At 45.1% G+C, this 16,702-nt stretch overlaps 2 protein-coding genes across 7 annotated transcripts in view; one reads left to right on the top strand and one right to left on the bottom strand.

Moving 5' to 3' along the window:
* GLI1 (GLI family zinc finger 1) overlaps positions 1-10,603 on the top strand; it is a 145,176-nt gene extending 134,573 nt beyond the window's left edge. For all 4 annotated transcript variants that reach the window (XM_042455201.1, XM_042455202.1, XM_042455199.1 and 1 more), the window contains 4 exons: positions 958-1,122; positions 1,336-1,566; positions 3,637-3,910; positions 5,149-10,603. In XM_042455201.1, the coding sequence (XP_042311135.1) occupies positions 958-1,122; positions 1,336-1,566; positions 3,637-3,910; positions 5,149-7,259 (2,781 nt within the window). In that variant the 3' untranslated portion in view covers positions 7,260-10,603. The remainder of the gene's footprint in view (positions 1-957; positions 1,123-1,335; positions 1,567-3,636; positions 3,911-5,148) is intronic.
* Positions 10,604-13,705: 3,102 nt separating this feature from the next.
* Positions 13,706-16,702, bottom strand: part of ARHGAP9 (Rho GTPase activating protein 9) — a 44,921-nt gene continuing 41,924 nt past the window's right edge. For all 3 annotated transcript variants that reach the window (XM_042455808.1, XM_042455809.1, XM_042455810.1), the window contains one exon: positions 13,706-15,898. In XM_042455808.1, coding sequence (XP_042311742.1) covers positions 15,712-15,898 — 187 coding nt within the window. In that variant the 3' untranslated portion in view covers positions 13,706-15,711. The remainder of the gene's footprint in view (positions 15,899-16,702) is intronic.

Raw genomic sequence — 16,702 nt, 5'->3', positions numbered from 1 at the left:
GTGAATTTTGGTGGTACAGTTTCTTCTATTATAGCAGCATGCTGACCAAGGTCCCTACATATTATGCTGCTACACTGGGCAAGCACAGAACCTGATTTTCGGTCTTGAAAACAGCATCCTGAAAATCTCAGTTTGTTTTCCTGTTTTTGTCTAAAACAAGAAAACTGATATCTAGCCCTTGAGGCAACAGGGCTCACAAAATGTGTGCATAGTAATAAACTCTCAGAAGCTGGAAGGAGAATCAAACAATAAGGATGGAGCTACTCATTCCCCTGTTGCGGTCTTTGCCTCTGATAATAACTGGGGAAAAGTAAATCATGTTTTGAAAGGTGTGGGTTGGACATTAATTTGCATGTTGCAGAATTCAGCTTTCCTTGATGTAAAATTCTGTCAGTTTTAGGACAGAATTTGGGAGAGGTCTATGGGTGTTGCTGATGTTCTTGACCTTAACAGGAAAAAAATTACATCTGCTGAAATTCTCTTTACTAAGTTATAATTGAAGCCACACAGCAATCCTACCCTTTACTGAATCTGGCAACCTGTCATATAAGGGAACCAGTAGTCAGTCAGTCAACCTTTATTAGCCATAGAAGTGGGAACCAGTTACAAATGAGGGCTGGACTCCTTTGTAGTTTTTAGCATTACCTAGTAGCATATGTTGCTGTATAAATTAGCTGTATAGAAAGTACAGCGTTTCTTGTCATTGTCTCTGCCAGAATTTCTTCTGCACAATTACTGTCTTGCCTTGCATTTACTATTACTTACTGTTTACTAAAGTGGTGGATCAGAGTCAGTATTACTTCTGTAACATACACTGGCTGTAAATCGAGGTGGTGGGATGCTTCTTGGAAAGTAGATCTGTTTCTGTGTCTGTGTGAAGGAAGCTAGAGATGGAGACAAAAGGATTTTAAGAGGATCCTGCAAACTGTCATACACCCCTGCACCACTCCCTTACAGTTTGAAGGCTGCAATAAAGCCTACTCACGGCTGGAGAACCTCAAGACCCACCTGCGTTCCCACACGGGTGAGAAACCATACGTCTGTGAGCATGAGGGTTGCAATAAGGCCTTCTCCAATGCCTCGGATCGGGCCAAGCACCAGAACCGGACACATTCCAATGAGGTATGGACAGGTAAACAGTGAGGTAAACGCTGACTCTGGGACCTGACAGAGCCTCACTTGAAAATGATGATTCCCCCTACCTTCCCAGCCCTCTGACATGGAGTGAGCTGATGTTTCCTCTAGAGACAATGTTACCAAAAGTGAGGGAGCAGTATTCTGTATGTTGAAACCAGACAGTTGATAGGGCATAACGTTCTGTTTGTGTTCTGTCAGAAACCTTATGTCTGTAAGATCCCAGGCTGCACCAAACGCTACACAGACCCCAGTTCACTGCGCAAGCATGTTAAGACGGTGCATGGTCCAGATGCCCACGTCACCAAGAAACACCGTGGAGACACTATGCCCACCAGCCGGACATTGGCCCTCCATGGTGACCTGAAGCAAGAAAAGGATAGTGAGGGCAGGAAGGAAGATGGCAAACTCGTGGTGCCTGACTCTAATTTGGTAAGCAGCCCAAGATGGATACAGGGAGGCCCAGAGACCAGGGTGGGGTGATGGGGGCGGAGTGGAAGAAGAGAAAATAAATCCCACCACAAGAGCTGTCATGGAGGATGGGGGGGCTTTGACCCTAAATGTCAGGAAAAAGCCACATGGGATATATAGTCACAAGAAATATAATATGTATATGAATGTATTTGAAAGTAACATGACACAGCAAAAGTTATTGAATTGTCACACAGGTGTTATAAGTAATGTAATTAGAAAGTCCTGAAAGCCAAGGACATATGAGGCAATGACAAAGTGAAAAGGTGCAAATTGATATCACCTGAGAGTCATTGAGTGGACAGTAATGTATGATGCAATGTGAGGTCTAGATTGAGCCAAGTATGGTATGTCAATCATAATGTATGTACACGCCCAGGAGGTGGCAACTGTATAATGAATAGAGAGACAAATGTCTATATAAGCAATAATGTATGGCAATACTTTTTGTGGGTATAGAGGAGTATAGTAGTGTGGGTATTGAGGAGTATAGTAGTGTGAGTTTTGTGAGTAGTGAATTGTTTTGTGCATAGTGTATATATTAGAATAAAAGTAGATCTTTTATATAAGAAGACTACTGTGTTGACTGGTGTCTTGAGAGCTGAACAAGAACCAGCAGACTGCAGAGAAGATTGGAAGACATCTTCAGCCAATTCTCAGAGCTACTGGTCAAACTGGTTGTTCTTCCGCTGACCAGGGTGGTGAGAGTGAAAGCCAGGAGAAGAGCTGCAACTCCCATCATCCCTAACTACTAAAATTACTGCTTTTAGTAGCCTTCAGAAATGAAAAAGCTTTAAAAACAAAAGGGAAAAAATTTGGGGCATTCCAAAGGGCCTGTAGACCACAACAATGTCTTTGGTGGGTGCGCCCACCCCTGCTCTAAATGAAGGATAGCATATGAACCTAATGGCATCACAAAAAGTCAAGGAGGCCAGAGGAATATTTATAGTAATCAAGAATACATAGTTTCACTGTCTTTCATAGCAACCTGGTACCTTCCTCTGGGTAGCAGAACCAAGATGAAGTGTGCAAATATATGCTGGGCTTTCCCCCGATGCTCAAATTTTACAGCTCACAGATTTCACCTTTTCTTAGCACAGAAGTGGAATTACTCTGGTACAGACATTTTTGTTGTTCCTCTTCCTCCTCCGCATCTTTCTCTTTGTTCTCATCATCTGCACAATATAAATAGAGGAATATCTAACTTGTACCAGTGTTTCACTTTCCTACGTGTGTATTGCTCCTTGATCCCTAAAAGGAGTACAGAACAGAATGTTTTTTGATTAAAGAACAGGATTGTAATCAAGTCTAGTTTAGTGGTCAAACTACACGATACGTTTAAGTGTGCGGTTTCATTTAATGTGTTTGGGTTTTTTTGTTTGTTAAATAACAGTTGTCATGGCTTGAACAAGATCAGGATGGCAGTTTTTAACACTTCCCTATGTCCTGCTGCTGAAAAAAATGTTCCTTTCCCCCTAAACTGCTATTTGATATAGAAGAAAACCCACAATTGTTTTTCTCCCAATTTGACTGTTTCTCTCCTTTAAGGAAATCTGAGCTTTCAGTTTGATGGGATTCCTACTTGGTGAAGAGGGAATTATGGTTAATCTACTTTAAGTGTGTAGTGTAAATACTTCCTGAGCATCATCTTGGAATATGCATCATCCACTTCAATACCCCAGGATCGATAGTAGACACTCAAGGGATCCCTAGATAGATAGGCTTATATGGAAAAGGACTCCTTGTCTTAAAAGTTTAAAATCTGTACCTTTCTTCATGGTTATCAACTGAACATCCCCTTTTCAGTTTTAAAAAAACATTCAAATTGATTAATTAGGTTACATTAATTAATCTACAAATGAAAGCCAGGATCCATGTTGTTGTTTTTTAAATGTCTTTTCCTTTTCATAATTCTTTGGCTTCCCTTCCCCCCAACACATATTTTAAGAAGCTATTTAAAATAATTTAGCATGGAAAGCAATGCTCAGTTGTCAGGGTGACTTTGGCTATATTTCCTCTCTCTCCACCCAGAAACCACAGCCCAGCCCTGGGGGTCAGTCATCCTGCAGCAGCGAACGCTCCCCCTTGGGCAGTGCAAATAACAACGACAGTGGGGTGGAAATGAATGCAAACACAGGAGGGAGTTTAGAGGACTTGTCGGCACTAGAGGAGCCCTCGGAGCCCATGAGCAACTCTGGGCTGTCAGCACTTCACAAGCTGGAGAACCTGCGCATTGACAAGCTCAAGCATCTGCGCAAGCCCCTCTCAGGAAAGGGTGTCAAGCTGCCCTCCATCCCAGGAACAGGTGAGTAGGGTGCAGCCTTGGAAGTCAGGGACTAGTGGTGATGGTGTTGGTGATGGTCTGAGCAGAGCACACAGAAGTTACTTTGGGGTTGCAACTACCAAAATCCCACAGTCAGCAATACCTATGTTGGTTGGTGGATTCTAAGTCCCTAAAACTGCAACTTTTAAGATATATCATTAGGTGCTGTGACTCAATGGAAAAGATAATAATACCCTGCAAACTAGAAGGCAATAAGAAAAGAGGAAGACTGCACTACAGAGGGAATGAGTCAGTCAAAGAAGCCATAGCTTATAGTTTGCACAGCCTGACCCTTGAGAACCAGGGCTCTTAGAGGTCTGTCATTCATAGGGCAATTGTAAGTCTAAGTTGACAAAAAATAACAAAACAAAGTCCCTAAAATATTTTTTCCCCAGTTCTGGCTCTGCAGTAGTATGTAGAATCATAGAATCACAGGAGCATAAGAGCTGTCTAATCTAACCACGCCACCATCAACAATACCATGCAGGAATCCATGACTAAAGCACTCTTGAATATGGCATATTGGTCTTGTAGCCCACTAGTCTTCTTTTACCCATACCCCTTTTGTGCTGTTCTCCATCCCAGTTTTGACTGAGCCCCTTTTTAATGTACAGGGTCAGTACATTATCTGGAAGTATACACACACAAAACACACACACACAATATTAATTCCAAAGAAGGAAGGCAATTAGCCTGGGCCCCTATCAGCCCAAGATACAGTTGTGAGAGAAGTATTCAGACTCAAGAATACCAAACAGATGTGAAGCATGCAGCTGGTAGGGTGAAGTAAGCCAGATAGTCGATAGGCTCACCGCTTCCTCCAAATACTATTTTGTTGTTATTGTTGTGTGCTTTCAAGTCATATCAGACTTATGGCAACCCTAAAGTGAACTTATCATAGACCAAAACTATAGGGAAGCCCTAAATGACTGGCTGATTCCCAGAAGGAACTCATTCCCCATTCTGTCAGGGAGGGATAGAAAACTTGGCCCTCTAGATATTGTCAAACTGCCGCTCTTATAATCTTTCACCATTGGCTGTGCTCACAAGGGAAGATGGGAGTTTTGGTCTAACAATCTGTAGAGGGCCATGCTTTTTCTACTCTTACTGGGAAGACTAGGAAACACGCTGTAGTAGGCAATGTCATAGCCATATGCTTAACTTAAGACTAGCTGCTTATTTTGTCTTTTCTTTTACTCAGCTCTTCTGCTTCTTTGTAGGCTCTGCAAGAGAGATGCCTGGCCTGTGTGGGCCACCTTCTGCTGTCTCTCACCGGCGCATCATGGAGTTGTCGTCCAGTGATTTGCCCTCACTGCCCCTGCCAGGTGAACGCCGTGGGAGTACCACCAGTACTGTCAGTTCTGCTTACACGGTCAGCCGTCGCTCTTCCATGGTGTCACCGTATCTGCCACCAGGGGGTGCCCCTAATGGGTTAGGCCCACATGACCCATATGACCCCATCTCTCCTGATGCCTCCAGGCGCTCCAGTGAGGCCAGCCACTGTGGGGGTCTTCCAGGGCTGGGACCCCTGACCCCAGCCCAGCAATACCGTCTCAAGGCCAAATATGCTGCTGCAACGGGAGGGCCACCTCCAACTCCACTACCCAGTACAGAGAGGGCGGCTCAGTTCAGCCTCATGGGAGACTACCCAGGCTCAGGCATGCCGCCATTCATGCGTAGGCACAGTGCCAATGAGTACCACAGTTACAGCACTGGTCTCCTCCATCCCCACCTGGCAATGAGCCAAAATGCACGGCGAGCCAGTGATCCTGCCCAGACAGTGGGTGAGGCCCATCCAATTCCTAGGGTGCAACGATTCAAGAGTCTCAGCAACATGAGCCCAGCAGGCATTAGCAGAGCCACCGGGCAAGCAATAGGGGGCTCAGATGCCAATCTGCAGCGCCACATCTTTTCACCACGACCGCCTAGCATCAGCGAAAATGTCTTTTTGGAAGCTGCAGCCATCGAGAGTGCCGGCCCAGTTGCAGAGCAAGAACTGTTGGAGATGGAACCTTACCTGGGCTACCAGGACCAGAACTATTCCTGCCAAACCCTGGGCATGGAGCTACAGGGCACTGTGACCCATCGAGGCTCACTCAGAGCAATGGGTGACTTGCAGATGAATCCAGCAGCTCACGAGCAGCTGGAGGGTGGCTTTGAGCAGCCGGATTACATCCAGTCCCAGTGCCAGATGAATATGGCTTTCCACCCAGCACGGCAGTGGGAAAGTGATAGCTCAGTGATGAATCCCACGCCACCCACTGGTGTGGGGCAGTGCCACTCGGCCCAATACTCAGTCCCTGTTGCCAAGCACATGGGAATGGAGCCTGCTGGTGAAGGCCAGCAAGGGACCTTCCAGTTTGGTCAACCACACATCAAAGCTGAACAGCAATTCCAGGCAGCTACTCCAGCTCTTTCCTCCTGCCAGGGCATGAAGCAGATGACCTACAGCCAAGCCCAACCTGCCTGTGGAGGAGGAGGAGCAGGAGCAGGAGCTGGAGGCAATGGGTACCCACCAGAGAGCCAACTGGGCCCTTGCTTTGGCATGGGCCAGCCCCCTGGCCAGAGATCCCAAACCCCGATGCTGCAGGTGAAAGAGATGATGGTGCGGAGCTATGTCCAGTCACAACAGGCCCTTATGTGGGGGGATCATCCAGGCAGCAATGCAACGATGGGAATTGATGGCTTGGAGAGTGGCCAGTGCCTGCCACACCAGTCTTACCCTGGTCCCAAGTACCCAGCCTATCCTGCCAAGCCCCCACAAGCAGTAGAAAGCAAAGCACTTTCAACATCCAGCAGCCAGTGTTACAACCCAGGGCTGGTGCCACATCCGCCTGGTGGACCCAAGCCACTGGGTCGACAAAACAGCTTGAGCTATCAAGCTAACCCCTCTTATGAACCCCCCAACGACGGTGGCCCCCACCGGATGATGCGCTTACCCCCTCTCCATAGCCCTGAAGAAGTTGGATTTTCCGGATCAATGCACATGCAGCCAGGCAAAGTTGCTGGACCCAAACTAATGAATGCCCACCAGCGACACCATCAGCCCCCCAGCTGTGTGGCCGAGGATCCAGGTGGGCCTTACACTCCTGGACTGGATGTCCTCAAATCGGACTCTTTCTCTTATCTGCCAGAGGAGCAGGTGTCCAACAGCTTAGATACCCTGGACTTGGAGAACACTCATTTGGACTTCACAGCCATCCTTGATGACGCAGAAGCCCTCAGCCCCACTTCCCCACCTGGCGGCCCTGCCAACATGGCCGTGGGGGATATGAGCTCCATGCTGAACTCGCTGGCAGGGGAGAACCAGTTCCTGAACACCCTTTCCTAGTACAGTTAGGCTTACAGGTGTGATCATGGGGAGCGGCAGGGGAACTGCTATGCAACAGAACCAGGTTGGCCATAAGAAGCAGCAACAGTACCTCCTGTCGGGCTGGACTCCATCACGGAAAGTTGGGGAAGGGAGTTCTGCAGAGAGAGTGAGTCCAGCTAGTTATGTCCAGGGTTGGTCATGCTACCCAGATGTATCTGCCATGCAGCCTCAGACTCACAGAACAAGCTGGGGTCTCCGTTGCTGAATAATACACAGGAGCTGGAACTGGATGAAGAATGGCTGCATGTGGGAAAGGAAGTGGATCCGTTCCACTGTTTCAACTGGTTGAACAAAACAGCAAGAGTTCCCACCCCCCGCCCCCCCAGCCCACTGCTGCTCACCATCCTGCCTTCCAAATGAAGCCAGTATTCTTGAATAATAGGCATCCTGCTCCTATCCAACATAAGTGCCTCTTCCTTAGAATGTTCTATATCTTTGGAGGGCAAGATAATGTGCACCTCCTGTACTAGGGAGTTTGTTGATATGGTTGTGTACACTTGGGCCCATCCTGCCATAGATTCCACCACTCTGTAGGGGAATGCTTGTGAAAGCAACCTCTGCAGTTCTAAGAAAATTGCCAACTTCACCTGAGATTTTGCAAAAAAGATCTGTAGGCCTTGCACTGGTAGGAATGTTTCTCCTATTGGTAGATCCTTCCTGCAAAATGAACAGGGAATGAACAGGGACTGGAGGAATGATCGTATTCTAGAATTGGCCCTGGCTTCATTTACCCCACAGAAGCTCTGGAAGCTGGTGGGGTTCAAAGCATCTGCTCATATAGTTAAGTCCTTCTTTGCACATAGTAGATACCCTTCAGACCCATTTGGACTTTTGACTTCTTATCCTGCAAAGCTTCTATCCTGGCTGAAGCCTGGCTAGCAAAAGTTAATCTCTCCTGAGATTAACTCTCCTGAGCTCCACCTTAATGTGGGTTTTAGCCCTTAGCTTTCATCCTGCTGTTCCTGCCATTACACGTAGTCTGTGATATTATGTTAAAAGCCTTTGTGGGGTCCAGTATCCTCCCAAAACGCTTGTCCTGGTATCTTCCACCTGCCAAATGTTCCAAACATACTTCTCACCCATCTTTTGCTATCAGGGCCAGTCCAAGATTTTTTCTGCCCAAGACAAAGACCAAGATACCCCTTTTCCATTCCATGTGCAAAGGTTAAACAAACCAACAGTTCATGTCTTAGACAAGAATCCTGTTGGTGCACTACATGAAAGGGTGCATTTCTTCAAGGATTAAGCAACTGGTATAGGAAAGCAGAGAAAAGCTTCCAGCTCTGAACAGCCTGTTTCTCTTAATGCCAGCTTCCTTCATGGTCGCTGTGCCTCTTATCTTCTTCCTTCTCTTTTTTATGCTAGTATTGTTACACTGACATAGTGCATCTTTCAGCTACACATCAATAATGGTGATGGGACAGTGTTTTCCCCTGCACTCAAGTGTGGCAGGCTAGTTTATACACTATAGGATAGCCCCTGTATCATATTGAGCCTTGTCTACCAAAATATTGCTTCTACCCCTTTCCCTGTCATGTCCCCTTGGCTCTTGAGGTATTCTGCCTAATGGTGGAGCTGGCCTTGTTTGCTGTGGAATCTGGAGTGTGTCATTTGGCCAAGTTGCACCATAGGATCACTCCACAGATTAAGGTATCCACATAAATGTCCTACTCCAGCTTTCTGGCCACACACGGGGATGCAGACAGATTCTACATCCATAACTCTGTATCTAGAGGACATACCTGTGTGCATCTTTATTGGGTTGGGGCCAAGACGATTTACACGTACAACCAGAGATAGAAAAAGAGACATGTGAAAAATATGTGTTCACAAACACATCTCATACATTTGTCAGGGAGCTGGGATAGGCTGCAGATACTTGTCCAATGTACACTCAGAAGGCAGTATAAATTTACCATGAATGAATGTATTAAAGCATTCTTAGATGGAGGCTGTGAAAGACAGATGTCCAGATAATCAAATTCAAAGGTGGAAGATTAAGAAGCACATATATCACATATGAACGCACGCAGACCACAGTGATGAAAGTGAAGATGTGATGCACAATGCACATAGTGCCTTAGACCAAATACTTGTCAATAACCCAGAAAGTTAAACTAACTTACAAGAATCAATAAACTTCCAAGACTTGTAATCTCCCCAGTTCTCTAATTGGTCCAGCTGAGAGGAAGTGTCCTTCTGGACCCCAACCAATTAGGGTTGGTTCACCTAGACATGAGCATCACTTGACCACACTGTTGATAACCACCTGAATGTGGGAATGGACCACATTGAAATGCGTTGTAGTTGAGGCAGTATGCAGGCACTTAGGCGCTAGGTATGTGGCTGACCAGTGTCACATATACACAGTACACACACACAGAGCAAAGCGTAGTGTTGCTTTGACTGTAAGATCCCATGCATATGTGAACTAGGCCTTAATTATGAGAAAAAACCTGTGCCCTTCCTCTAGTGTTAAGTCAGAGGAAGGGATGCCATTGAAAACCAGTAGAAGATGGAGGCAGGGACACATTGTTAAAGGCCAGAGTTGTAATGGCAGAGTTTCCAGGACATGCACTACAGAACATTCACATCCTTTTAAATCTCCCATAGTCCACCCACATCTCATTGTCATGACCAGGTCCTGCCACATAGGAAAGGGAGGTGCATGGATAGCAGCCAGAGATGGGGAACAGGAGGCCCTGCTGCTACTTTGTTCCCCACTGCATTTGAGGCATTTATAGGTTTGCAGATTGCAACCTAACCTGGCAGTTTTAGAAGAGAGCAAAGATCCTTGCTTCTCAACCCTAGCAAGAGGCTGCCAGCACCAGCACTTTGGCTCATAGGCAGAGAAACACTGGATGAATGCAGACAGCCCTCCCAGTGGCTCTTTGCAGAGACTGGGTCCACCAAATAAGCAGCTGTTACTTTTTACTTGGATCTAGATTTCACTATGTGCAAGGGGAGCTGGCTGGAGCTGTATTACATTAGGTAAGACCTCTGGCCTGCATAGCTCACTGTTGTCTATTCTGACTGGCAGTGGCAACCCAGTTCATTCCGAGCCCTGTTTCAGTTATGTAAGAGTCTTCTAACTGGAGATGCCAAGGATTGACCCTCGAACCTTCATTGTACAAAGTCTGCTCTGCAAACTGTTTTTTTTTCAAGTCCAAAATCACACATAGAATTATAGAGTTTGAGGAGACCACAATGATCATTCAGTCCAACCACATTTTGCTATGCAGGAATACACGATCGACACACTCCTGACAGATGGCCATCCAGCCTCTGTTTAAATACCCCTAAAGAAGGAGACTCCACCAATCTCTAAGGCAGCATATTCCACTGTCCGACAACTCTTACAACCAGGAAATTCCTCCTAATGTTTAGGTGGACTCTCTTTTCCTGTAGTTTGAATCCATTGCTCCATGTCCTAGTCTCTGGAACAGAAGAAAACAAGCTTGCTCCATCCTCAGTATGACACCCCTGTCACTCTTAGCCTTCTCTTCTCCAGGTTAAACATACCCAGCTCACTGAGTCACTCACTCCTCTGAGGGCATAGTTTGAATCCAAGACTGTGTACTTTGTTCATTCCATAGAAGTATATAAGTGATGAGAGAGGTATTGGGTGGTGGTGGTGGTGGTTTTCTAACATACTCAGTGGTGTTGAGCAAAAAGCACAGGGAGGAGTTTGGGAGATTAGGGGAGCAGTAGTTAGACGTCCACTGAAGATGTGTCATCCCCCGTCACCTCTGCTGAACAGGTTTCAGTAGTAGTGAGATAATAGAAGTGTGTGCATTCCACACTCAGTTATTTTTCTATTGAGCCAGTTCAAGTTCTTTTATGCATCTTGGCTGCAATACAGTATCCACTCAGTATAGCTTAAATATCCACATATGGAGCTGTGCTATACAACTCCCATGCCGAACAGCAACATCGTGAAACCCACGTCTATGGCTAGGTGCCTTTGCACAATTTGCAGCTGCAGTGCACAACATTGCTGTGTGTGCATCTCACTTTTTGGTACTGTCCTAATCTATCTGTTTAGCTGTGTTGAATGATGCATCCCACCTGCATAGTGTGATCTGCACATGCATACGTCACTCTTGGGATACAGGCCATTGTTTGTTTCCAAACTTTGAACCTTTTTCTGCAAGGTGAGAAAGTGATTCTGTGTTCAAAACACACCCAGCAAGTGCAAAAAACTACCTGATACAACACCAGTCCCCCCCCCCCCCACACACACACATACACATGATTGTAGCTTGGCACATCTACATTCAGATACAGGAGCTCTCTATGGTTTCATAGGAACCTTTTTCCAGACCTACCTTGAGATTTTGGGGACTGAACCTGAGGGACTTTCTGAATGAAGAACTGATGCTCTACCAGCACCTTTGCCTTTTCCCTCGTCTTTTTCAGGTACTTATCCCAATGCCCTGCACCTAAGCATCTTCTTCCTCCTAGGGGAAAAAAAGCCCTTAAGTTAAACATAAGAAACCAAAGAATATGCCTTTTCATCCATTTAGCTTTAGTTTTGTATCCTTTTATATTTTAGCCTGGAAGCCAAATGAATGCCTACCCTTTCCTGGAGATATATTTTTTTCATCTATGGGAAGGGGAAATAAAGTATTAAAGGAAAGAAAAAGAATATTTTTTCTAGGCATATCCTGAAGACATGTATTTTGATGGTTTGTATATAGTATATATGTGTGAGTATTTTTTACCCTGTAAATCTTTCTCTCTCTCTTTTTTAGAGAAAACACAGCAATAAATGACAAATATTTCTTCAAGAAAACAACAACAAAAAATTGTTCTTTCAATATGTGTTGCAAGAGATTCATGTAGATGAAGTTCTCCATTTGAAAACTGTCCTGTACAAAAGTGAGAAAAGTATTTAAAAAGATCTTGTAGCACCTTTGAGACTAACTCAAAGAAAGAAGTTGGCAGCATGAGCTGTCATAGACTTTTGCATCTGAGGAAGTAGACTTAAGTCTAGGAAAGCGCATGCTGCCAACTTTTCTTTCTTTCAGTTAGTCTCAAAGATGCTACAGGATCTCTGCATACTGATTCTACAGATTAACACGGCCACATCTTTGAAAAGTGAGGAAAGTTTGCCCTTCCAGGCTTTAACCCTCAGAATCCCCTGCAGGCATGGCCACTGGGAGGGGATTCTGGGAGGCGGAGTCTACAACATCAGGAGTGCCAAAGCCTTCAACCCATGATCTAGTCCGCCTTTGTAGTAGAGATTCCTCACCTCAAAATGTTACACCTCCCTCTCATTTAGGAGTGGACAGTACATAGCTCTCAGCCTCACTTCATGAAAGTTGGCGATTCCAGAGAGAGAGAGAGAGAGAGATGTGGGGAATTAAAGGGATGGACACAAAGAGGATGCCAAGTGGTGTTTTTATAAGCCACCTGTGAAAACATCTGTAATCCAAAACTAGGGCTGCACCAGTTTTATTAGTTTTGGATGCATTGTTCTACAAACCTGCTTTGCCAATGAGATTCATGCTTTTGAAGGAATGTGGGTGCGGGTATGCAGAACCAGGCTATGCAGAAGAATGGTAAGAAAGGGCAGGTGTGAATTTTGTAAGAGAAGAGGTGGGGAGCAAGCTAGCGACAATTAAAACTCTTGACCATAGGAAGGGCTACCTTTTTTTTCCTTTCAGGGCACCCAAACTATTCACAGCTCTATGTAGAAATCCTGGACATTAAATCTTCGTGCTTAGAAGGTAGAAAGCATCCCCTGTTAACATTTCAGACCCTTGATTGCATTGGAGTGAGGCCCTGCCAGAAAGAAAGGGTGGCAACTCCTGATTCCTGAGAACACCTGCTAAGGCCTCTTTTACACTATTTTTTAAATCAGATTGCAATTCAGTTTGAACCGGTTCAAACAACCCTGGTTCCCACTTAAATTGATTTGCTGAAGCAATTCGGTGAGGAGGGCCATGCACCAGACCCATTTAACCCACATCTTTTGGATGCTGATTTTTTTCCACATCTTTTTCACCAAATCGATTCAACACAAGTGTGAACCACAAGTGGATCAGAAATGATTCAAATTTGCCCTTTGGCCGGCTGGAACGAAATCATTTTGAACTGATTAATTTGTGAATGTGAACCACAAGTGGGTTATTTTGACAACAGAAAATGACAGCAAATGCGACCGGGGTAAGTATAGTGTAAACCACAATCCAGTTTTGAATCGATCCATTGATTCGGATTGCACACCAATTTATCTGTATTTGTGGGAATGAGGCCCATTTTAACCCCCTACTTAGCCCTTGTCCACTAGGTGTCATGCTTTTGTCTGTAACCGTGGACTTAGAAACTTGCTCCCTCCAGCCTTCTCAATGATGCAGGAAATTCAGTCCTAGACAGTAAACACACATGGACCACATGGAAATAGTTCTTTATTGTGTGTTTCCCTTTGTCAACTACTGCAAGTCACTGAGAAAGACAAGGTAACAGTGTAAAGGAACTGTATGCCGTAATAAGCTATGGCTCAAAGGGTTCAAAGAGCCACAACAGAGGACATGATCCATGTTTAAACCAGCTTTCAAGACAGTTACAAATACCACAGTGCCAAACTGAGGAACTGGGAGAACTGTGGCTCTTTGACGATGACTAGGTATTTCCCACACTAAAACATTCAGTCAGTACTTGCATAACAAAAAACATAGGGAAGAATTCACTTAAGGACTTGTGCATCTTCGTAAGTAGACTTATGACTGTGGGAAACAGAATTGCACCGTTTCACAAAGTCCATGTTCAGTAAGGGCCTGGTGCAATGTTACTACATGGGGGAGATGGCAAAGCGACCAGTATGCAATAGGACATCAGTTAGGGAGCACTGATGCGCACTGAGGCACTCCTGCCAGCATCCCATTACACATCTTCACAATTCACCAATAGGGTTTCTCTGCTATTTTGCTATGTATGCATAAAGTTACGCAATGAAGACTGCAATACAGAATTCTGGCCATAGTTCCCAAGTCCTCTAAAAGTCACCCTGGTAGTTTCAAACCAGTCTTGCTTTTTCGAAGATGCTCCCAGACAGTTCCTATCAAAAAGCTAACAATTGAAAAGCACTGCGCAGCTATACTGTCCTGAAAAGATGGGTAAGTATTAAGGAGTGGGAAACACAACAAGGCTATATGTAAAAGATATTATTGTCTAGATCCCCAGGATAAAATTCCGTGAATGATAAAGGCAGGGAGACTTTGCAATAAAAGCCTCATCTGGAAGCACCCTCAGAACACTGGACAATTGCAGCAGGGGCAAATTTGGGCATGCCGTCTCTTTTACAGTCATAAGTCAGCCGTAAACTGCAATTGGAAGGAATTTCCAGTTAAGTTGCTTGGTTCTTCAGAAGATGGGAGTACTTTAAACAACCCTGTTACTCTTATGGGACCCCTATTGTAGCTACTGATCTTCTTTTTTTGCCTGAAAAATAAATGGGAGGAGGGTTTGAGGTCTTCAAAATGGGTTCAGAGGTCTGACGTGGATGAACTTTCTCACCCCTGGCTTAGAGAAATGAATGAATGAATACCTCCTAGGGAAGTGCAACTTCAGTGGACCAACAAGCCAGCTCCACTTCCCTGCAGGCCCAATAAACCTATGCCCAGCAAAGTGACCAGAAGTCCATTCCTATTGTTGTTTTTAAAGCTTTTTTAAAACCCAAGGTTTTGACTAAAAGTTTCTAGGGTGTGCATGCCTTTTTTAAATCTCACTTCTTAGAAGCTTCTTAGAATGTCAATTTTTGTTGCAAGTAAGAAAAGAAAATTGGTTAGTATAGAACTCTAAATGATCTATTGTCCTGTCCTGTCCTAGAAAACAGCACTTCCATTCCGCCCGTTCCCAGAATAGGTACACTAGTGGTGAATGGTATAAAGACAGAGCAAAGGAGTCTGATGCTTCAAGGGTGCATATGAGGTCATACGGAAATAACTTAATGGCCAGCTCAAGAAAAGGGAGGACAGAACGCAGCACAACTGAGGGATGATGGAAGGTACTGGAGGAAAAGAGTTAATAGGTAGCCTCCTATTCTCCACAGACTTCTGTTAGCTGGAATCCACACCTAAGCCACCCTATAGGCCCAGGCTCAAGCATTGTCTGTCATGTCTCCTCTTCGTTTTGCTTCAGATACACTTGGGAAGTTTCAAATAGGCCATGTACTGCAAAGTTTTTTGGGGGAAATTCTTCACTGGCCAGAACCAGCTTCTAAACTTGACTCATCCTAAAGATCCTAAAGGATGATCCTGCAGAGGCTCAAGCCACCATAGCCCAAGCAGAACTGTAGCCCAAGCGGAGCTACACAGATCCTGTGCTTGCTCCAGGATGAGATTATCTGAGACCCATTGGCCCTTTAGGGTAAAACCATCAACACCTGAGAGAGGTACCAGCAAGGTCATTCAGCCCCTGGAGCCAAGAAGATGTTAGAGAATTCCATGAGGAGCAACTCCACCACCTGGTTCTGGTACACCATGCCTTCCACCAAGCTGACCGTGTCTCGCTCATGTCGCAGCAGTGTGGGTCCAAAGACAATGCCAATGTTCTGTGTTGTCATCCGGTTGACATCTGAGTGCTCCATCACCCTGAAGGGAAGATGAGAGAAGGGAATAAAGAGAACCACCACAATAAGTGGACCTGTATTTAATACAGGGGTGGGGAACATCACACTCCAGGGCCAAATCTGACCCTTTTGGGCTCACAGACCAACTACAGACCCTTCCCTATGATACCATCATATAGTGATTCCCCAGTTTTTGTGTGAACACCCCCTCCCATTTTCATTCTAAAGGTTTAAAATACTTCTTGCTAAAACTAAGTTGCTGCCAGTAAGAGCTCTAAAATAAAATATGCTGGAATATTTTTATCTAACCTTTTGCCTTTGGCCTCACCCAAGAACATCTCTGGAACTGAAATCAGCCCTCCTCATATTGAAAGAGATTCCCCTATTGTGAAAGAAACTGTGTTTGATGTCAAAAACAGGAAATGCTCTTTAAGGTTGCATCTAAACTGCAGAATTAATCCAGTGTGACACCACTTTAACTGCCATGGCTCAATGCTATAGAATTCTGGAATTTGTAGTTTGTGAACTATTTAGCCTTCTCTGTTGGAGAGTGCGGTTGCCACAACAAACTACAAATCTCAGAGTTCAGTAGGATGGAGCCATGACAATTAAAGTGATACCAAACTGCATTAATTCTGCAGTGTGGAAGCAGTCTACAGTCACACTTGACCTGGAAGCTTTCCCCTCTGCATCAGGAGTGGGAAACCAATTCTCTGCCCCCCCCCAGGCCCGCTGCATTTCGCACCAACTTCCCCAAAACAAAAGTGAAAAGACATCCCCTTTCAGTTCTGTAAACACCTGGGGCATGGTGAAACAAGGCATGGGA

The sequence above is a fragment of the Sceloporus undulatus genome, chromosome 2 (assembly GCF_019175285.1).
Source record: "Sceloporus undulatus isolate JIND9_A2432 ecotype Alabama chromosome 2, SceUnd_v1.1, whole genome shotgun sequence".
NCBI classification, from domain to species: domain Eukaryota; kingdom Metazoa; phylum Chordata; class Lepidosauria; order Squamata; family Phrynosomatidae; genus Sceloporus; species Sceloporus undulatus.
This window is presented reverse-complemented; position numbering and strand designations above follow the sequence as displayed.